Source organism: Dermacentor silvarum, chromosome 2 (assembly GCF_013339745.2).
Source record: "Dermacentor silvarum isolate Dsil-2018 chromosome 2, BIME_Dsil_1.4, whole genome shotgun sequence".
NCBI classification, from domain to species: Eukaryota; Metazoa; Arthropoda; class Arachnida; order Ixodida; family Ixodidae; genus Dermacentor; species Dermacentor silvarum.
This window is the reverse complement of record NC_051155.1, coordinates 211,379,918-211,403,354: the sequence shown is the minus strand read 5'-3', so window position 1 is coordinate 211,403,354 and position 23,437 is coordinate 211,379,918. Positions and strand designations below refer to the sequence as shown.

General features: G+C 44.2%; 1 protein-coding gene across 1 annotated transcript in view; it reads left to right on the top strand.

Annotated features, from left to right (window-relative positions):
* LOC119442556 (serine/threonine-protein kinase ATR) overlaps window positions 1-23,437 on the top strand; it is a 94,652-nt gene that overhangs the window by 57,510 nt on the left and 13,705 nt on the right. The window contains exons 41-53 of the mRNA XM_037707470.2: window positions 3,220-3,303; window positions 4,436-4,551; window positions 5,884-6,019; window positions 6,662-6,804; window positions 9,253-9,352; window positions 9,433-9,558; window positions 9,975-10,150; window positions 11,924-12,119; window positions 14,207-14,317; window positions 19,855-19,923; window positions 20,928-21,130; window positions 21,777-21,903; window positions 23,063-23,152. Of these exons, the coding sequence (XP_037563398.1) occupies window positions 3,220-3,303; window positions 4,436-4,551; window positions 5,884-6,019; window positions 6,662-6,804; window positions 9,253-9,352; window positions 9,433-9,558; window positions 9,975-10,150; window positions 11,924-12,119; window positions 14,207-14,317; window positions 19,855-19,923; window positions 20,928-21,130; window positions 21,777-21,903; window positions 23,063-23,152 (1,677 nt within the window). The remainder of the gene's footprint in view (window positions 1-3,219; window positions 3,304-4,435; window positions 4,552-5,883; window positions 6,020-6,661; window positions 6,805-9,252; window positions 9,353-9,432; window positions 9,559-9,974; window positions 10,151-11,923; window positions 12,120-14,206; window positions 14,318-19,854; window positions 19,924-20,927; window positions 21,131-21,776; window positions 21,904-23,062; window positions 23,153-23,437) is intronic.

The following is a 23,437-nucleotide window of genomic DNA, read 5'->3' as shown; positions in this document are numbered from 1 at the left end:
AGCTCCCTCTGCCAAGAGAGAGAGAATAAACGTTAATAAGAAGAGCACGCGAGCGTAGGTAGCTCCTCAGCTCTGCAGTGGGTGGTCCCCTCAGTCCAGGAGTCCAGCGGCCTTAGCTGCCCTTCTCGCTCGATTGACCAGGTTGAGCTGATCCGTCGAGTCGGAGCTGGACAGCGCTGCCTCCCATTGCCGTGTGGTGGGGTGTGTTATGGGTGTTAGCTGTAGTGTGTTTGCGCAAGCCCGTACCATGTGGTAAAGTGTTGCAGATTGATCACAGTGTGGACATTTATGGGAATACAGCGCAGTCGTTGTCCGGAAACCTCCAACGCTGTCCGGCTAGAGATGTTGTGGCGCGCTGAAGAGTGCTGACGCTTGGTGAAGGAACAATTAGCTTGGTTTATTTCGCATTTTTGCCACCATTAGTCCAAGAAGGAAAGTAAATATGAAAATAAACATAAGATGACAGCAAAACGAGCGCTGGCTTGGAAAGTCTCGGGAATTGCCTCCCACACCTTCATTCTGTGACTTTTTTATGGCCTTTTCTCCCGCCGGAGGGAAAGGGGGCTTTTCTTATTTGGGGTCTCCACCCCCACGACGTCCACTCCCCCCCCCCACACACATGGCGTCAGCCCAGCAGTCAGTGGCCTCCAGCTTTCTGGGTGGTTCTTGGAAGGCGAACAGCAGAGTGGGGTCAACGTTTGCTCCACTTATCCAAGTGCACGTGCATTTAGGGGGACGTGAACCCGACAAGCCATGTGCACAGGTTGCTGACGAACAATGGTGCGCAGTACAATGTCGAGTCATTCCTGGCACCAAGCTGCAGCAGCAGGCACCTGGCTGTCGCTCAGCTGGCAGTGTCGAATAGCTGGGAATGTGGTTGCAACGGCGGGTGATTCCTGGCAAGGAGCAGTGGCAACAGGCGCTCGGCTGGCCGGGTCTAACAGCTCACAGGAAACTGGTGACATGTGGAGCCACCCAACCTCTCGTTTCACACTCATTTTACACTATTGTCTGTATGTATGCTCAGGTCAGGTCTCGTTTGTGCTTGTTTTGGTTGTGATTGATTGCAATTGTTTTTTCAATGATGAGTCTAAACCGTGACGTCCTGATCGAAAGTTTTTTTGGAGACAGTGCACCAATATCTGATTCTGTACAAGACGGACCCTGAATACAAGGACGCGGAGGCAACACCCAGTACCTCATTCTCCTTGTCTTTCGCTTGTGGCGATGCCTCAACAGAAGGGAGTACACAACATGATTATCATCACAGTGGCAACGACGTCGTCATCATACGTACACACAGCGCCGCCCTCTCAGCAGACGAAGGAAAAAGCACACGGCATCTTGCATCTACACGCAAAGTAGGAGGGAGGAGGCGAAATCTTCATGCTGTCACATGATTGCTGCAGTTGGTTCCGTATGATGTCAACGGTGACCGTGCCGCCAGTCAGCGTGGACGCACTGCCATAGCAGCGTTTTACCATCAAGAGCACTCCGTGTGTGTTTTAGAGCGCAGCTCTTAATGGCTTGTCGGGCTCACGTCCCCCTAAATGCACGTGCACTTGGATAAGTGGAGCAAACTTGGTTACACCGCCGCCGAGGTTTGCAGCAGGAACGGGCCGTTCCTGCTGCAAACGTCGGCGACGGTGTAACCAAGTGAACGAGCACAACAGCCAAAGATGAAAGATGCGAGCTGCGAATCGCGGAGGCCAATAAGAGTGGCCCCTTCAGTGACGTGCGCGTGGGAAACTGGTTTCATGTGGACCCGCCCGACAGCTAGATGCATACTCATATCTGGTCTCACCTGGACCGCTACTTTTGTACTATCATCTGCTCGCGTCAGCTCTCGCTCACGCTTGTTTGGTTTGCTTGGTTTGGTCTCGTTCACGCTTGTTTCCATTGTCATGGTTTGCGATTGTTTTGTAATATGATTGTTTGCGCGACGCGAATTGTGTAGTACTTTCTGGAAGCCAAGCGGCACCAGCGATTACATTGGAACCTTCGATGAGTCATGTATAAAAGCCGACGTGCTTGACCCGCAGATCAAATATACGACGATTGCCAACACTGCGACATGTCTCTCTCAATTTCTTTGCCTCAATATATCGTTAAATGAAAACACGTATAGAGCTGCGGTCAAACTTCGCATTAGGGAATATCGTAATCGTCGCTGAATTTTTCCTCCAGTGTGGCCGTGCCTTAAGGCTTGCATATGTATCTGGCAACTTGCCTAATGCTCATGGTTCTGTACTTGAAGTCGAGATGGGCTTTCTTCTTTTACATCTTCTCCACCCCCTCCCCCCTTCCTTTTTTCGAAAATGTGATTTAATTTAGTTTCATGCACGGTATGCATTGCCAGATAGACACATGGATGAGGACGAAGTGTAGAAAGTGAATCTTTTGTGCATGTGTGTGGATGCACACAGTTTGCTGTTACTGTGTAGTTTTTACAAACTATTCTGCTTCTGTATACTCATATATCCATGTACTTGTACACATTGTATGATTGATTGAGTGAGTGATTGATTGATGCAATGGCAGTAGCGCACCCAGGATGTCTGCCAGGGGAGGGTTTAATTTTGTGTGTGTGTGTGTGGGGGGGGGGGGGGAGGGGAAGCAAGCACTTTGCATAATATGGAATTTCCTTGCTTTAGCCAGAGGAATCCAACAGCAAATAAAATGCCTAATAATTATAAAAATATAATGACACCAAGGATGATGATGTATATTTTTTCAGCGTTTTACTCAAAGTAATTTAAGAGTGAATGAGAGACAGTGATAGAGTGGTTTTGCTAATCAGGAAAATTCGACCTCAAGCTACCTCCTGAATTGTAATGACAATGTGACAGAGCACTGAAGGTACACGTTGGACTGGTGGGGCTGGACGTGTGGGTGAGGGGGGGTAACTCGGCCTCAGGGGGGGGTTGCAAACCCAAACTCCCCCCCCCATCGGTGCGCCGCTGTGCAATGGAATGATGTAACAGCAGTATGGAGCAGAAGTTGCTGAGTACGTGCCTGAAAGCAGTTGGTAAGAATTGAATGCTGAACTATTACCGTGGGAGTTAATATGCACTGCACAAAGCTGCACTTATTACTTAAGCACATTTATGATGCCCTAAACCTTCCGCATATAGTTCATCTGTCTCTGCTTTGTGAACGTTGCTTTAGAGTACTCTTTTTTGACGCTTTTCAAAGTGGGCACTTTGTGCTTTTCTGTAGGATTCAATCCCGCAAGACTCAGGAAACAGCTGGAGCTCTTGGGGTGTGGCCACAGGTCGACTTCTTCTTTCTGCTTACAATCTGGTAAGTATTTCTCTCTATTATAATTTTTTTTTTTTTTACATTGCCTAATGGATGAGGCACTTGACACCGTAAAACCTAACTTTGCTACAAATATGAAGTCAAGTTTCACTTTCAGTGGTAATTAGGCAAAATTTGTGTTAGGAACTGCTGATCACTTCACCATTCAAAAAATGAAGTGTACTGTGCGAAGAAATGCTGATATTATAGCACTTAGACAATCTTGTTGGCAGTGGTAACCTAATGTGCTTACATGTCATTCCGTGATGCAGATGCAACTTTTTTGGCCACACGTTTTACGCATCTGTGCTCTGGAAAATATTTAGAATTATGTAGTGCCTTGCTGTTGTCTGTATTATCTTTCTGTAGTGCTTTCCTATAAATGGTCTTAGGGTTGTCTGTCTGTATGTTGCACCTGCTGTTTTTTTTAATGACTGGTGTCCCACGATCCACCGCCGTGCTGCTGAGCACAGTCAGGTTCGAGTCCCGGCCACGGCAGCTGCATTTCAAGGGAAGGGGGGGGGGGGGTTTACAAAAATGCTTGTGTACTTACATTAGGTGCACATTAAAGAACAATAAGTAGTGGAAATTAATCCGGAGCTTTCCACTTTGGTGCTTCTTATACCCACTGTGCAGTTTTTGAAGATTAAACTGCATAGTTTAATTATTATTTTAAGCCAGGAACGATGTAAAAGTGAAAAATAGGTGGCCACACTGCCCTGAAGTTCCTGCATCAGCTCACTGTGACGTCATGAATTTTAAGAGCATCTGGTTGGAGCTAGTTCATTTTATTATAGGTAATGTATAATTTAATGAAGCCAGAAATTTAACTTGCAGAGTTTCAGAATTCTTACTGTGTTCCATCGGCTCAGATCGGAGAAAATAAATTGAAATCTACGGTGTCACACTGATGTACCGGCTCTGTATTTTTGAGTTTTGGCACAAATTTTAAGACATGGAAGTCTGGCCTTCATTTTCCCTTCTAGTAATCAACCTCTTATCATGAAATTAACAAAACCAGAGTTTTAAAAGAATGCTTGGTCTGTCTAGTCTAATTTAGTGTTTCTCTTTAGTGTCCGTTTTAAACCCCACAATTTGATTTGATCTTGGATTCCTTCTCCCTGTGCAATGCCAGGATGAAAAGTCATTCTTGGACAGCCTTGCTCAAGCACGTAGTCACCAGGCCAGCCCTCTTGCGGCAGCAGCCATGGAGCAGGAGGCTTACCAGAGGGGCTACCGTTACGTTTCCAGGTGTGTGATGTGCTATGCACTTGTAGTAGCGGGAAAGCTTTGGACCAGTGCTCAAACTTGGGCATCCCATATCTTTGCGCTGGGCTCAATGTAGTTCGCTTCAGTTCCAATTTAATCATTCACATTATCAACTGAATGCAAATAACACCAGATCATAGAAGAATTGGTGCTATAAAGTAGAAATGGGGCACCCCATAACTTTGATAAAACAGTACATAAGCAGGACATTCAATGAAATGCGTAACTTGCACATTTCAGTGTTAGAGAAGTTGTGACTTGCCTACACAGTTCCATTAACTAGTAACAAATGTTATCTGGAAAAACCCTTTTTGTGCAAATCATCTAATAAACAATAGCTTACTAGTTATTCTGCACAAGTAATAAAGACAACTCTGAATCCCAAATCGGTGTAATCCCAAATCGGTGTAATGCCAATCCCAGCAACTCGTGCATAGGCATTGGTATTAAGTGTCAGCTGCTGTCGATTTGACCTTCACATGACTGCAGCAATTGTTTGAATTATATGGTTAATTAAATTAACCTTTTAATTTGTAGCCCTAGCTGCACTTATCTCAGCATGTTTTATCCTGGATGCAGTTTCTGTTGTTTTGTTTGCCAGAAAGGAACCATGTTGGCTCACATATTTCAAGTCATGCAATAAAGTGCTAACTTGGGTCAGTTGGCACATGTCTCAGACACTCAGATACATAGTACAAACACTCAGATGCATGCCAACTCATGCATCTCAGCATTTGTCTACTTGTTCATTTTGTCATTGTATCTTCCTTCCATTAACATGTGAACATACTATGTTTCGACAATTACGCTTAAAGCCCTCATACATATTTATGAAGGTCATATTTAAAGAGGGGCACTTTTCATGTGTAAAGTAGAGAGAGAGAGAGAAATTTATTTACAGAAAGGCAGAGAGGTCGGCCTGAGCTGTAACTGTGTAAAGTACTTCAAAATAATATTAAATACATGCAACATATATTTCTACTGAGAATACATTATGATATGTGAAAGTTTGGCAACATAAAAAAATGTTTGATATTTTAGGCATGTTCTTTATTCTTTATTTATTTTTTTCTTTCTTTTAATAATGCAGGAGTTTAGGGGTTAGAAGAAATGGCGAAAAACTGCACAATTGGTGATGCATTCTTACTTGGAGGCTGTGAATGGCTAGAATAGGTGCACGCCCTTGAGCGCAGGAAGTTGTATACACCCATCAAGAGCTTTAATGGTAGTGTCCTGTGAAATTCGCAGACTGCCAGACATAAAGGGACAGTCTTAAGTGTTGCACGACTCCCATGATTCTCTGCTCTTTCACAGGCTGCACATTCTGACTGAAGTGGAGCAGGGGTTCCGTGTATTACTTGACATGGAACCTGGCAGCAGCCGTGAAGAAAAGCAGGCACAACTTACATCACTGCTTGAAGTCTGGAAAGCTCGAGAGGACCTTGTTCAGGTGGGTGCGATGCACTCAGCCTATCCACAATATTTAAACGCAAACAATGACATAAACTGAGACTGAGAAATGACAAGCATTTATTAAAACTTGTTTAAAACTTGTTTAAACTTGTTACATCTCGATCTCGGTGTATGTTTCTTTTCGCGCTTCAATACCATGAATATGTACCAACTAGCCCAGCTGTCCACCCATCTGCACTCGGCCTATGTTAAAATGTGACAAGTGTACATTGCAATGAGAGCAAAGATGGCTACAAAGGTCTTCATAATTCCAATGAATGAGAAGAAGGGGAACAGAGGGCCCGGTTTTCTTAAGTCACCACCACATAATGCCAACAGACAATGACAACAAGGAAAGCATGGGGTGAGTTACTTGTTTATTTCATTGGAATGTCGAAATATCAAATAAATGAAAATAAAAGTGACGAAAACATAGCTGGCCGCAGGTGGGATACGAACCCACGTCTTCGCATTGCGCATGCAATACTCTTACAAATTGAGCTACCGCAGCACCGTTGTTGAGTTGTAGTCGAGATTAATCTGGAGCCCTCCGTGCCAGTGTCTCACAGCCATGGTGTTGCTTTGGCACATTAGACACCGTGAATGACTCAATCATAGACATACCATCTGTTCTATGCAGCGTTCACCACTGCTACTGGAACCTCTGTGGAATGTGCGGCGTGCACTGCTCAGCATCGCCAAAAAGAAACACCATGACCTGGAGGACGTCCTGCAAACAGAACTCGCCAAGTGCTGGCTCAAAAGTGCCAAGCTGGCAAGAAAGTAAGTGCACCCTGAAAGTCCCCTCCTATACTCCGAAATGCTCCTCCATTAAATGTGTTGCCCCCTACTTCGGGGGGTGGAATATGGCACAACTTCTTGTCTAGAGTTATTCTCCTCTGTGATTCCTAGGCTATAATTTTAATACTATGCACCCCCGGACGCTACTTTAAATCATTTAAGTGGAAGCATGTTTCTCAAGCAGCTCTTTGTTGCTGAAATTGCCAAGGTACATTAATGAAATAGAGCGGCCACTTCACTCCCAGAAGTAGATCAGAGGTAGCATTGGATTGGTGTTCAGTTGGAGAAATTCTTCAAAATAAAAAGCATAGGCCTCATGCGCTGGAGTTTGGAAAAAAGTGGGGCGCCACCTGCTGGTGTGAGGTGTGGAATCTAGTAGTATGGAGTCCGGCTCCCTGCCTCAGTTGGCTGCATAGCTATTGAATGCAAAGTAACTATGTAGTTCACTTGTTCCTGGTGCATATTGCGCGTTTTTTGCATCTGTAACACTTAGAAAAAAAACTAACAACTTGTCTTCCTTGGTCAGAGGCGCTACAAGGCCGCCATAGAATAGTTGATCACCTCATTCACCAGACCCATGCAGACAGCAGAAGTGAGTGCTACCGTGTTGTGCCCTGCGACGCAATGTCGTCACTGATGCTACTGTTGCATCATGAATTGCCACGAATAAGGACTGCGTCACAAAGTTCAGTGTTACAACTTTCCATCCTATTCATGCGAAGCAGTGAGGCGAGAACACAGGATACGGGCCCTTCGGCGCAAGGGGAAAGCAAAATTACATGTACTCCACAACAGCCGTTTGCATTAGAGACAGAGTGCTGTGGGAGCAGAGTGACAACAAAAGAACTCGAAGCCACAACTTCCCTTACAATAGCAAAAAAATATACATATATAAAAAATTTCAAGCGATCACGCATATATCCAGACCATGTTTCCACCAGTTTAAATTTTGATCGCAAGCGACAGAAATTGCACTCGTCGCAGCAGGCCTGCGGCATGAGATGAACAAGTTGGTCACACTTCGTACCAATCGCAGCGATCGGCATGATTTCCGGACACCAACACAAACAAATAATAATAACACATAATAATAATAGTAATAATAATAATCATCATAATCATAATAAATGAAAGAAAGAATGGAGAAGGGGAGAATAGCAATCAAAATTGTACCGAGAGCTATTTCGGGGTTTGATTTTGACTCTAACTTATATCAACATCATATATGACGCCAAATCTGCTATTGCTAATTTGTTGCCATGTACAGATATGTTTCATACAAATTTTGGACCTATAAATTATCAATGAGTACATGTCGCGTACTGCACAGAGCATCCGCATCTGTCTTGTGATACCCGAAACTCATATTATAGTTAATTACAATGCAACATTCTGCATGTACACTTTAGCAGTTTAACATGCAATTTCTAGCTCGCAACTACTAACATGTGTGTCATAGAAATCATTCACAAAATATTGTGCATGACCATCTTTTTGTTTGTCACTGGCGGTGGTTGTATATACCAACCATTGCCAGTTGCACCGGCGTGCACGTACGTACAAAAACCGGCATGCATGTGCCCCTCTGCCCCACCCCCTCTTTAGCGTTTAACCATAAACCGAAGAAGATGGCCATCAACTAAAGGCTAAAAAAGTTTCCCATAAGACAGTTGAAGGCTACAAGAAGCGAGCATTGATGTGAGAATAACTGAAATGTGAAGGTTACTCTGGGCCCTTTGCCCCCAATGAAGTCAGCTTTTTACATTTTGATCGTGCATGCACTTGATTGGTTTGACATTATGTAGGCGCAAATTTACCGAAGAGAAACTGGGTGCAAGAGAATGTTGGCAGTGCTTCCTTCGAACTCGATGTCATATGACGTTTGCTGTACTTTGAGTTGCAGCGTGCCGAAACACCCGGAACTTCTTTGACAGCATAGAGGGTAGTTCACCTTGCTAAGTTGCCTCCGCTTGTGTAGTGTGGAAGGGTGGTATAATCTTTCCAGGCTCTTAATACTCTGATAGCCGTGGTGCAGCACAACTGAAAGTGGGGGATCCATACTGGCCCAAGCACTGTCACTAGCGGACAGCTCACTTTCTACCACGCAGTGCTGCAATGAAGACCCTAGCAGTCGCTTCTTTCGCAGTGCTGTCTGGTCAGCACAGGAGGCCTATCTGTTCACTCATTGCTGCTTTTCACTAAAAGTGAAGTAGTCGCATTTGTAAGAAATTGAGCTACACAAGTGCTTCATCGTGTGTTTAACACGTACTACAAAATTGTTTTTGAATGTTGAACGTTGCATGTTTCAATTATACTAACAATGCTGTCCGAGAAAATTGGTCATGCCCAAGGACTACTTTCAAAGATGGTGTAATGCACATCAGGGCTTGTTGTGGCCACACACACTCATGGCTAATTTGTGAACTCCAGGAATGGCCATCTGCAGCAGGCTTACAGCTGCCTCTTGGAAACTGATGGCTGTGACCTTCCAGACATCTTCCTGGAAAAGGCAAAGTGGCTCTGGGCAAAAGTAAGTAAGTTTGTCTAAAGTTGCTTGTGGGGGGGCTGTCTTCATATGTGACAGATTAGAGCTAAAGATATTGCTTGCAGGGAGAAAGGGAGCGTGCCCTTGCAGAACTTCATCGTGGCATCGAACGTCATTTTCCTGGCTGCACTACGGATAGTGGCAGCAGTGATTCATCTTCCACGCCTGAAGAACGCTTTGCGTGTGCAAAGGTCTGCTCACTTAGCATTTTGAAAAATAGTACATTGTTATCGTGCTTTTTATTTCTCTGTCCCCCCCACCCACCATTATTTTCATAGCAACATTCAGGCCATTTTCATTGGACATTCATTGGACATTCATTGGACATTAATGCTTTCACATTCACAACTCACAAGAAGTGCTTATGTGTCCTTGGATTTTTTATCTGTAAGCAAACTAAATGGACAGCAACACCAGGTGACATAATGCTGAAAACATATTGGAAAGGTGTTCCATGTGGTTGCCATTTTACATTTCTTCCTTGCCTGGCATAGCATTATTGGTTCTATCACTTGTGCTTGAAAGGGTCAAAACATTTACCTCCTAAAATGCTTCTTTCTCTGGAGCCTAAGGAACTTCAAAACAGAGCCTGTTCTTTGTAATGTAGGCACGTCTGCTGTTGGCACGGTACAGCGAAGAGTCTGCAGCTGTGGAAAGTACCCGCCTGGCCTTCCTGTACAAGAGTGCAGCAAGATCTTGCACTACCTGGGAGGATGGATTATTTCACTTTGCCAAATACTGCGACACCATGCTAACCCTAAACGAGAAGCTGGAAAAGAAAGCGTATGTTTGCTCGTCATTTAAACTGTGCATGAAATGGTGGTTTAAAGGCCAACTGCAACAAAATTTTGAACAGCCTAAAAAGCCTAGCTTAAGATAGTGTAGATATAAAAGAGCCTTCGTACAAAATTTGACGTGTTGAAATACAAGTAGAAGCGTCACGAGAAGCTTGCAAAAATAACTGTTTTTGATGCCGAAACTGAAAAAACTGCCGCCATTACACCTCGCCGTAAGTGATGCATGACCTAGAGTGTGTGACTCTTTGGCATGACTCCAAAATAAGGAGGCGCCTGCGGCTGCCTGTGACGCACTGTTAACCTCGGAGGCAGCATGCTGTGATTTACGTCAATCGACAAACGTCAGGTGCACGCGTCATCTTCTTGGGTGCTGTTCATAGGCAGCTTAGAAGAAAATTATGCAGTTACCAGTCCTGAGGCTTTTCCAAGATTGTTTTAGTGGTGTATAATACTCATTTATAACACATTTAGCTAAAGTGAAATTTCGTTGCAGTTGACAGGAGGTATTTGTTGCATTAACAGCATGCAGTACTTTCACACATGACTTCATCTTTGACTTCATAGTGCCACATTTCCTGCAAGATTGCCAACAAAGTTTGCTGCTCTTTTCAATTCAGTTTCAGTTTTGTCTACATCTCTCTGAATTGCATCTGAATGCAGAACAGCAGTAGTAAGGTCTGGTTAAATTATGCATTGCCACAAATAAATGTTTTCTTCATTTAAAAGAGCACCAGGCCCCATTGCAAATTTTGGTTATGCACTAGAACCTGTAAAAGGCTGTCTAAGAAACGTCTTACCGGAATAATTTTTCACATCGGTTCATTATTGAAGGAGCTAGAAGAAATTAACTGTCCTGTTACCAAGTTGCTAGGAGGCCAGCGTCACTGCCACCAGGTACACTCTCTCCCTCTGCCTCTAGTTGCGTTCCCAAGCAGCGTTCCTTCCCTGCATTCTTCCATAGCGGAGCCAAGGGATGTACTGCGGCATTGAGCTCTGCCTCCTTTCTTGTGGCATTGTGCCTTTAGCATTGGTTTATTAGTCATGGTGAGTGACCACAAGCACTGTGAAGAGGTATTTGTGTGTGTGACCGTGGCTCTCTGGCTGGGAGCTGGCTGCCTCAAGAGTGAAGGAGTGGGGTGATTGGTCTGAAATTTCAACTGTTTTCGCAGCGCGAAGTTACGTAATACTTTGCAGACACGTTCGTCAGCACGTCATGTATATGCTCCTTTTGTTTGTTAAAACTTACAAAGCCTAGTGAGGGGCCCTTTAAAGCAGCATACTGAGCCTTAACACACAGGCCCTTGGTAGGTGCCTGGGAGTGTACAAGCGTTATGTTGTGCTGCTGGGAATGAAAAAAAATATGCCGCTTTAAGTTGTAGTGAAACACATAATATGTGAGAAAGCAGTTGGAGAGAATGTTACAATTGGTGGTCAGTCTTGAAGCAATGAAGAAGTACATCTATCTAGGCCATGTAGCTACGGAATACTTGGACCACGAGAAAGAAATCTGCAGACTAATTTGTTTGTAGTGCACTTCGCAGACACTCCTAAATAATAAACAGCAGCTTGTTAATATCTTTAACAATAAACATACATAATCACTGTATTTTGCCAGTATTAACCCCTAGGGTAGAAAATATGAACCTAGAAGGACTAACAATGCTGGCAATTGATTTTAGCAAGCCCTGTTCGATGTTGCGTTTTCTCTCAGAGATGACTTTCTTTAACAAAATCTGCCCAATTTTATGCGCAATGTCAGAGACACGATGGTGCATGTGGTGCGGCACTATGGGGAGTCGCTGCGTTACGGCTGCCAGCACATGTACCACTCCATGCCACGCATGCTGTCCATCTGGTTTGACCTGGGTTCCCAAGTTGCCGAGATGAGCCGTTTACGTCGTGTGCCTGCCGGACTTGAGAAGCTCGAGGGGTACCTCAAGACCATGACAGACAGGGTGTGTGTGTTGGCACGTTTTTTTGAAGTAATTGTGATATTGTATCCTCATCTTGATAATTATTACATCAATGAAGTTCTTGCTTCCTCATTTTACTTTTTCTTTCTCTTCTTGCTTCTTGCTTCCTGCTTCCTCATTTTACTTTTTCTTTCTCTAGCAAAGAATCTCTTGAAGGCCTTCTCTCCAGGTTTTGTTTCGTGGCCTGTATTATCTTGTTCAATTATAGTGCAATTGCACATCTGCCAATTCTTCAGAGTTTTCCATAAAGTTTACAAATATGGGCTAATTTTACGATTTTATGAATGTTGCGTCAAGTTAAAAAAAGGTACGAGGAAGTCTTGCTTGTCGGTTCCCAAACTTTTTGTTGGATTCTACTCATGGCGAAAAGGTTCAAGAAGACTACTTGCTTCAAGCAAGTTTATACAAACAAGTTCCTGAAGCAGGTGAAATTGGCAGCACCAAAGTCATTGGAAAAGTTGCAGTGATCCATAAACAATGTGTTGCTTCTCAGTATTCACTGTGCCAAGTTTGTTGTTGCATATGTGCTGCGTCTAAAGGTGAATCTGAATCGTCTTCAATAAAGTTCGTATGTACCCCTGCAAAGGATTGTCAAGCTTTTTAAAAAAAAAAAAGTATAATGTAATTCACTAACTTCAAGCCTCATAATTTTATGCTGCAAATAATAGACAGTTTTAGCAGAGTGTTGCTTACACTCTGCTCCACTAGCATTTCGCGCACACTGCTGGCTGCATGAACTGCATTGATTTCACTTATTTGACAAGCACGTCTTCCAGAGACGCCGGCCACACACTCTTTGCGTGGGTGTAAAACGACAAAGCAACCAGTAGACGCACCCTAATGCTCTGCTCAAACTGCTTTGTAGCAGAGCGTGGGCAGCGTTTTCCATTCTGCTGCCGATGTGAGCATTGTGCACACACGCATTAGCGTTCCCGCTAGCGTTCCGCTGAGCGGCTGTGCACAAATCGTTGAGATACGATGGTCTGAGCGGAGCGGACCGGGAACGCTCTGCTAAAACTGTCTAATGGTATAATTATTAAAAGGAAGGCATCACAGACCTGGACTTGTTTATTACCAAATGGGTAGAGTGTTTCTGTGTCCACTGGCCTAAATATACCGTTTGCGCTTGCAACCAAGGCATAGTACATTGCATAGTGGAAGCTCTAAGGTGCACAAATAATATGTGGCTTGACGTAACCTTACGTCCACAAGTTGTAGCTGATATATTTGCGGTTATTCCGTAGAAAGTATCTCAGATCAAAAACAACTGCACTGTGAAATGCTTGGAAGTGAGACTTCCATGACTACACTGCTTGTGTAGCTTCCACAGCATTGTCTGTCAAGTGTGACACGAAGTATAATACCTCGAGTTTAATATAGCAGTAAGTCCACTTTCCAGGAGCACTTTTCTGCTATATTTTACTGAGAGAGCTTTAAAAATTGAATGAGTGGTAATATTATCTTGCAGGAAAAGAGAAATGCTGTACAATAGAAATAAAAAAATTGCTTTGGTAAGTTTTGCGTAAATTCAGTAGTCTGTATGTATACAGGTATGAAGAAACTATACTAAACATGTTTCCTTACTGTCAGCTATCTTGTAATTTAAGGTTGTTATGTCTGAGTGCATAGTTAATACCTAAAGCGATGCGGTTTCGACATCATTGCTATGCCGACTGTGTTGAGCAAGATCTTACGTACATTAACAGGGCTATCTGCCATTCAGAAATTCTTTATTTATTGGTATGAATTAGCGGTGACAGGTATGAATTAGCGGGCAGTTTAAAAGCAGTTGTCTGACACACAGCATGAAGATAACATAAAACTGAGAAATGGTATAAACACAAATGATATACGAAATGCAGAACAACAACAAAAAAATTCTAGAAGTATGGCAGTAGTGTACATTGACTTACATGACAATTTTGCAAATGAACATTGAATGAAAAATTTGGATCACAGAAAGGTCTAGCTGACCTATGCCTCATTTTGTTGCCGGGCCTGTCCTCGTGATCTGTAGTGCTGCTGTTTCCCTGTGCATGCACGTAAGCCAGTCCCTTCTGTTTATGCAGGCAGTGGGTGTACTGCTGAACCAGCTGCCACCATATTTGTTCTTCACTGCAATGCCACAGCTCATCTCCAGGATCTGCCACTCACATGAACGGGTGTCAGCAATGTTAAAGGTTCTTTTTGTCTTTTATATTGCTTAGGCTGAAAACAAGAAGCGTGTCTGTACCTCTCCATTCCGTTTGTTATACAGTTAAACCTGCTTATAACGAACCTCCATATAACGAATTCCTGGATATAACGAAGTTTTTCTATTCCCCGCCATTACTCCATAGAAGCACATGTATTTGAGACCTCTACGTAACGAAGTGGCAGCAGGAGACCCCCTCGATATAACGAATTTCCCCCTCCGACAACCTAGAGATTTCGCCCCAAATATTGTCATTTTTGCGCGAGCGGCAACCGGAAGCACCTTGTCCGCCGCGACGGAATGCGAAGCGAGCGGTGCGTGTGCGAGGCGGGCCTGCATCCCTCGACCCGGCGATCTCGCCGCGGGCGTGACCTTTCCCCTCCCTTCATTCAAACCTGATCTTGCCGCTTGCTGCAGCTGGCCTAGCCCGCCAAGCCGGCACTCTCTCCTTTTCCAGTTGATGTTGCCGACGCGCTGGTACACGCTGTGACACATCACACTCGATGAGCGCGGACACGCGCTGTCAAACGCTGGCAGCGTGTGGAAGCGCCGCTGGAGAAGCGAGCGAAGTGACCTTCATGCTGTTGTCTGTCGCTTCAACGCAAACTGAGCGCCGAGAACACACAGTACGCACAAAGCTACGAGCCGCCGACGCACCTACACTGCTAGACTCTGCCCCAATGCAGATCGCTTTCAAGATACGGCCCGCGCGACCGCGCGCCGCCGCGCAGTACGCAGTTGATGCCAGAGTACAGTACAACGCCGCCCCGCTATCCCTCCCCCCTCGCTTGCTCTCTGGTGCCTCGAGCGCAACGGTAGAGGGCGCGCTTCCTCCCTGCTTTTCTTGCGCGCGCGAGATTAGGGGTGCGATCTTGTACGCGTTCCAAAATGGCACGGAGGCGGTCCGTTCCATCGAGCCGCACACGATTGGTTAATTTGAACCGTGACGATCAAATTGACCAATTGTGTGCGGCTCGATGGAATGGACCGCCTCTGTTCCATTTTGGAATGCGTACAAGATCGCACCCTAGATGCGGTCGTCGGCTCCCCTCGCACGTTTTCACTCGCACATACAGCATACGGCGCGGCTGACTGCGTTATCGCCCTTGGAGTTTATACGGGATATCTATAAGCCAAAACCAATTTTAGGGCCACAATGCGTCATAGACACCATCTTTATGTAGCAAATACGGATCTCAAGGGCCATACTTTTTCTGGTGGAAACCGAAAATACGTCATAGTTGTCGCCCCCAGCACTTTGGGCGGCCAATGCCATCGTCAAGCCACCAAGCCAAGCCACATGAAAAGTCAAAACGGCCGCTCGGGCCGGCGCGGGGTGGCAGTTCGCAATGTATGATGCGGGAACGGTCCCACAGTTGCGACGCAACAGCGGGGTTACCAATGCATTGGGTTCTATGGGAGCTGTGTCGGGACCAGCCGAAAACGAACAGCCGGGAAAACGCAGCCCCCAGGAACGTAACAGCGGGGTTCTACTGTAACACTATACGACGCTACAACGCCATCGTGACGCTCGCTCTTCGTTTCCGAAGCCTCGCACTTGTGCGAAACGACACGCGTCCACGCATCCGGTACCTGGTGTGACATTCCAAGGATGAGTGCTTCGACTAAAACTGAAAACGGGTGCGCGTTACAATTGAGGGCGCGTTAGAATCAAGTAAATACGGTAAGCGTTTCTTTTTCGAATTTTCGTGCCGAACCTGCATATAACGAAATCCTCTTTATAACGAAGTTTTTCGGGAATTTGTCAATTTCGTTATATCCAGGTTTAACTGTAGAATCCAGAATAGATAAAGATAACAGCTCTACTAAAGAAATTCAGAGAAGAATAGTGCTGGGAAAGAGAGCAATGGGTGGATGTCACAGTGTGGGTATATTCACTGTAGCAGGTCCTTGAATTGGTTCAATACGAACAGAATTGAACAGAAAATGAAGAGGAAGCATATGTTCTCTATTGCATACACATGCACACATTTGTTATTCTCCATGAGCATAATATATGAATAAAATATAAACTAGAAACACTTGACTACAAAGTACTAGCTCAGTCCGCAAACTATGTGAATAAAGTTCAAATGTTCACATGTCACCATATATGATTGCTTCGATTGTCTGTTGTAGCTGAGGTATTCCAACTGCAGACGGGCAGCCAGGCGATGTGGTAGGACTGGTTACTTGCGAAGGCTCACCAGGAACGCAGGCCAAGTGCAGAAAGGCTGTGTCTGATGCTCCGCTGAACACCCCGAGGGCTTTAAACGTTCAGCTGCAGGCCCAGGAGCAACAGGCGTGGGCAGGAGCCCGGACCCATCGTCCATCAGGCTGCTTCTTCCACCGCTGCTGCCTTCCTCTCTCGGCTTCTCCTTTCACAATGGCGCCGCTTCCCTATTCTACACTCATGCCTCGAGGCTCTTCGGCAATTCTTCTTTTTCGTTCACGCTTTTTTCGTGCATTGTATGATCACGCGTGTGTCTTCGTCATCTTTTGTTGGCGACGGCAGCATGTGCACTTCATGACAGTCGACTATCAAACATAATCAAAAACAGAAATGTTGGCCTAAAAGCTAATATATGGTTGGATAACACTTTAGTTCTTCCTGTGGTGATGTGTGAGTGTGAGTCGTAAACTTTGCTGAAATATGAAAGAAGGAAACTTGAATCCTTCAAGCTCTGGTGCTGGCGTACAGTCTTGAGAATTCCGTGGGCTGCCAGGCGAAGCAATCTTTCGATCCTTAGTTAGATTAAACCCGAGTGTTCTTTTGAAGTAAAAAGTAATGAAACTAAAGCTTTCTAAGTTTGGTCATGTCATGCGGCTGCCGTTCAGTGGAACGCAATTTTATGTTCGCTTATGCTGATGGTAAGTGGTAATGGCCAGTGCTCGAGATGGCTAGATGGTATTCTTAGGCCACGGGAAAGCATCCCAATGAGCTTAAAGGGACACTAAAGGCAAATACTAAGTCGACATGGACTGTTAAAATAGCATTCCAGAAACCTCGTAGTACTTGTTTCGTGCCAAGAAAAGATTAGCTTACAATAAAATTGTGTCTGAAGGGTCTACATACCTTTAGCACAATTCAAATTGCTCGCTCCTGAGCAGGGAAGTGGGACGTTGCGTACACCATCACCGCCCTTTACTACCATCAGGGAGTAAAACCATGGCAGAAGGAAAAAAGATACGAAGGAGCATCGCGCAACCCGATTGAAGCCAAGAGTGTCGTCCCAACAAGTGGTGAAAACGTCAAAGCACGAAGGATACGTCAAAGCGCGTGGTTGGTTTTAGTACTTCCATTTCAATTTGCTATACCCATTCGCATTTTCCTTCCTCCATGCTCATTCGAAACCAAACGTATCGGCAAATCTTGATTCTTGCTCCGTGATCTCGATGCAAGAGGTCATTTGTTGGGCTGACACTGAGCAAAGGGACTGGCGTCACGGAGCGTTCGCTAGCCAAGGCTAGCTGCGTGACATAATGCTCTCTTCTAACCTTTTCCTTCCTCCATGAGTAAAACGGCACCCGACAGATGGGGCTACGGTTTTCTGCTCGAAACACTAACATGCGGCCATGGAGAAGCCGAGCCAAGACAGAGTGTTGGATTCTCCTCTGCAACTGCTCTTGGTCAAGTGGCATGGACCGTTCGGGAATCCCGCGACATCACATGGAAGTGGCATTGTCTGTTACTTGCAATTCGTGTGAGTTTCGCGAGCCAGCAAAACCAGTCCATCACTACGCGATAACGAAACTAATGAAATGGGAAAGCGCGGATGGCTCCAGAGATGAGAAAACGAAACCTTTCAACCGCCCACATCGTTGCCAAGGGTAATGTCAATGAGTTCCTTTTTCCTAAAAATCAAATAGAACTGGAGAAGTAGCATTTTATTTCGCCTTATAATGCAATTCAATTATCTTTTAATTACGAGTGATTGAGTACTGGTGACAGAATTATGAGGAGTGCCTTTGTCTTCGAGCTAGTACTTGAATGTCTTGGAGAAGTCTCTAAACCTGTCCTGCATTTACCTCAATTTCTTGAATACTAAAGCTTTGTTCACGATAATATTGATGCCTTAGATGTTCTCAAGCACAAATCTATCACTTTAGTTTGACTTAATATTTGCCTTTAGTGTCTCTTTAAAGAACTTGTCTTGAGCAGGTGATGTTGATATTTTAATGTTCATGTAGTCACCAAGAGTTGAAAGCGACTCGATGGTAAGTATTGTAATATATAGGGCAGATTAGTTATGCCCCTGTCAGATGGGCAGATTTAGTGTCCTTTTGAGAAATGGCACTTCACCATTAGTTTCATTCGCAGGCTGTTGCAAGGAAAGGTTTAGTGACTCAAGTGCATTCATCGAACTTGCTTCACTGTTGCATAGTGTGTAGCCTCGATAGCAGTGCTTCGAAAGTAAATTTTTAAAATTCGGCAGAGACACTTAAGACTGCTGAAGTGCCGGAATGCGAAAGCATTGTTGTTGCTTTGGTGAAATGTTTTCGCTTAGGTATTCATCCGAATGTCATCATGCATGTTGTAAACTTGCACAGCGTTCCATTTGAGACATGATGGCGGTGGTACACCTTATTTTATACACTCATGATTTGGCATTGATAGTGTTGTTGTTGTTTCCTGTCACGTATGTGGTTACGACCAACTATGGGGGATTAGCCAAGAAATGGATGTGCGGATCGCAACGGTGCCATTTCGTATTGAAGGATCGTTAGTACGGGATAGAAGGCAATGACGACAGTGACCAGCACACCATCAAAAGTGTTGCGTGAGCTTTTGCATGTAGGGAAGACAGGATGCCGGGTTGTGTAAGACAGTGAGAAATTTAACGTCAATCTGAGCATTTTTTGACGTCTTTTTACTCTTTGCGCCATCGGCCATTTTTGGTATCATGTTTTGATCACGCCGCCGCCAGATTTTCATGAAATGGGGTATATAATGCTTTTACATTAAAATATTACTCAATGCAATGAAGTTAAGTAATTTTCATGCATAAGACTGGGTCAGCTGGCTCAAGACAAGGGTAATTAGAGAGAGGTCTTCGTCCTGCGTGGCCATAAATAGGCTGATGATGATGATCACTGCTTTTGGAACCATTTGGTGGGGGGGTCAAATGCTTGCAGCATAGTCACTTATGGAAACTGCCATTCTTCTCCTGCTAACAAAAGCCATCTCGTTTTTGAGGAGCTGATGCTTTGCGACTCTAGGCACTTCCAAACATGCAGCCAGTCACTTGGGTGTTGTGTGCAATGCCATCTTGTCTTCGCTCATGACAACTGATCGTGGTAATATTATTATGCAAGTATTTGCTAATTAGCAAATATATAATGTGCGGGCTCATTTACCAATCGACATTGCCGTAAATTCCATACAACACTTCGAAGCCCTTCCTATCTAGCAGCGTGCCACCAAAGTGATATTTGCTGCAACAGTGTGCATTATCTCCAACTGTCTTTTCTAACAGCTTTTTCCTTTGACTTCCCTCCCCCCCATTCCCCTTTTCTGTTTAGGAGATTATAGCTCGCCTGCTCGCTACCTACGCACCACAGGCAGTATGGATGATGATTGCAGTCTCTAAGGTAACAGGCTTTTGTGCCTTTGCTGCTAATGGAAACATAGATACCACTTTATTGCGGTTTCTTGTGGTTGTTGTCAAAGTGTCTATGCAACACATCTTTCTAACTTAGCTGTTACTTTTCATTTTCCTTGCTATCCTTGTATTTTCATTATTTTAAACGCATATTGCATTCACGGTGCCTGACCAGTCATGAGCAACTATGGCTATTTTTTTTTTTTTTTCTAGGTGAGCCAATAAACATGCTATGTTCAACAGTTCAAACAAGTTCACCAACAGGCGCTATCATATTCAATGATTGCATAGCACCCATCATAAAGCTGTGAGATGTTGCCGATAAAGAGATGCATGGAAATGTGAATAGATGTATTGCAGAGTCCTTCAAAGGGGAGCAGATACCACTCCTAGCTCTAGGACTCGTCATTAATTTTGTCACCATGCAACTAGCCTTCTTGTAACTACTTGATTTATTGTACAGTGGCATTTATTTAGATGTTGTACAACTACTTGAGAATAGTGTTTGCCCGAGCTCGTTCGATGCACATTTCATGAAAGATTTCCAGCAGAAAACCCTGACATGGACAGGAGGGAAGAAGCTATGACCATTGACGGGAGCGGGCAACTATGCATCAGTGCACCATCAATTTAACCAACAGAAAAATAAAAAGGCTACCTGCACAAAACTGATCTTGTAAAATGACCACCAGTGTGACAAGAAGAAAATGGGGAAAAAGGCACTGGATTGGTTGTTCTGTGCTATATTAAGTGTCAAAAGTAATATTAAACGTTTAGTTACTAGTCCAGCAATGTAGCATATGTCAACTTCCCTTCTCTCCATGTTAGTGTTTTCTGATGGAAATCTTTCTTGTAATTGTGCATCTACACTGTATATTATTCCATGTACACTGAGGGTGCAAGGGTTTGCAATGAGTTTGGGAAGATTGTTTCGTGCCGTATTGACAACCGGACGTCTGGTCAACCAACTCACTTGGCACATCCAACACGCAGTCCTCGTACCCGATGCGGGTGCAGCGGTGTCAGCAGGTGTTTCAGCTGGCACGGCAGCAGAACCCGAACCTGGCGAAGTTCCTGAGCGACACACTGTCCCTCTGTGAGAAGTTACTGGAGCTGTGCAACCGGCCTGTTGGCGAGACCAACATACTTCAAATCTCACTGCACGTCAAGGGCTTTCACGAGATGCTGAAGGACCCGTGAGTTGCTTAACTAGCCCGCATTATGGCCAAATTTAAATATATTTAGTGACCATATCATTATGATTAAATTCCGTATATTAGTGAATTTTGCTCTTTTTTCTGTAGGGGACGCCTACAAAGCCTGCTGGGATTAATTATCTTTCATTTTGAAATGCAGCGGTATAACTATTTCTCTAGTAATCAACAATTAAGTAACTTCAGCTAGTCATTTCCACACGCCGCGACATCAACAGGAGAGCTACTTTCCAAATTCAAAGGCTTTTGCTTGGTCATAATTGGAGTGCTTCATTTTCTCATACTCCCAACCTCTGGTGCTGGTGAAAGTGGCTTGCTTGCTGTTTCAAAAGCGCAGTTTGTCACTCTGTGCTTTTTTTCCTCCTGTGATTTTATTTAGTGCTATGAAATGGAATGATGGGTCACAGCTCGAGGTCACAGGTTCAATCCTGGCCGCGGTGGCCGCACTTCAATGGGGGCAAACGGCAAATACACTTGTGTACCTAGATTTAGGTGCACATTAAAGAACCCCTGGTGGTTGAAATTTATACAAAGTCCTTCACTACGGCGTGCCTCATAATCAGATTGTAGTTCTGACACATAAAACATCAAAATCTAATTTAAAAATATTTTTTTATCCTGCATGCAGTGGCTTCAGCCGCATCCTACTGCCTCTGCAGTCGGCCACATCAGTGTCACTCCCGACAGGTGGGACGCCCAGGGACCACAAGCCATTCCCACAGACACCCGTCCACTTGGTTTCAATCAATGACCGGGTAACGAGTCTTTTCCCTCTACTTTTTCAGTAGCAAAATCATGTCTAACACCTCTCCCAGGGTGTTTTCTGTCATTTTTAACTGTGCCTGAAAACTGAAAATATTTTTCACCATTATGCACGTTTTGTACTGCTTAAACAAATTATATCATTCTGATATTCAAGAATTTATGGCACTTTCACAATAGCTTGGTGTTTCTAGATACTATTCATGCAATGCTATTGAATGCAGAGGCTCTTGAACCAGGGGGCACTGCCCCTAAGCCCTGAGGGCCGAACCCCTCCAATATATAGTAAATTAAGCCTTGGTTGTAAAATAACAAAAATAATAATAGTAATAATAATAATAGTTTGTGTAGATGAAATGAGTCCCGGCTCTTGCCCCACACTCAAATTACACTTCCGGAGCCACAGACTGGATGAGAGCTGCAATATGTGAAGTGCTTAAATTAGCAAAATAAAAATTAAACAGGTTTCATACTGTGTGGCAGCTAGCTTGTGACATGGGAATGACCTTACTCCCTAAAACTATTTCGCTGCATTAAAACAAGAATTATCTTTTACAAATTCACTGTGATGAAAGGAGAAGTTTTTTTCCTGTACCATTGCAGCAAAACATTAGTACCTCCCTTATGTCCTTTAGTGCATGTTTTAGCTACAATAATTGTAAAGACATGCATGACTTGATCAGTCCATAATATGCAGCTGCATTAGTAAAGGATCAATGCGAGAGCAACTTACTTATTGGAACATAAACCTGTGCTCTTTTCATGTGCTGTATTTGTCGCCCCTTTTTTCGTGCTTTATATTACCAGCACAGTTTGTCATTGACATGTTTCATTCCTCATTCTCGTTCTTTTAGTCACGGTAAGTTCATGTCACCTCATGTGGGCTTTCAAACTTGCAGCCTGACATTAATTGCGTGGTCAATCCACAGAATACGATGACATCTAGCCCTGCAGGAAATAATGGAAGTAAACTGTGTAAAGAAGTTGTATCATTAAGGTGTCGGCTAGTCTATAGCTCAGTCGGATAATTTTCTCATTGTAGGCAGGGTAGCTTTACCTTATGCACCTGTGAGTACACCTGCACATGTTCACGATGCTACTAGAAGCTTCATGATTGTTGCTGAGATGAATGTTTAATGTCTCTGATTTCAGGTTGATGTGCTCTCGTCACTTCAGAAGCCAAAAAAGATCAGTGTGAAGGGCAGCGATGGCAAAACTTATGCCATGATGCTGAAGCCAAAGGTTTGTCACTGCAGCATGGGCATCCTTTATTTCGTAACGCTTTTCTAGCATATACCTTTATTAGTGAGCATAGCCTGCTCTTCGGGCATACACACCACCTCCTATGTTCATCCCTAATTACAGCACTCAAATATGGGGGAAAAGGGGAAAAAAAAGGAAATTCACATTCGTGTGCACAGAATAATGTCATGTAATTACCGTATTTTCACAGATATAATGCGAGACGTTGTGGGTATGTATGTGTTATAGTCCAAAAGATACCTTTAATGTTGTGCAAGTTATGTA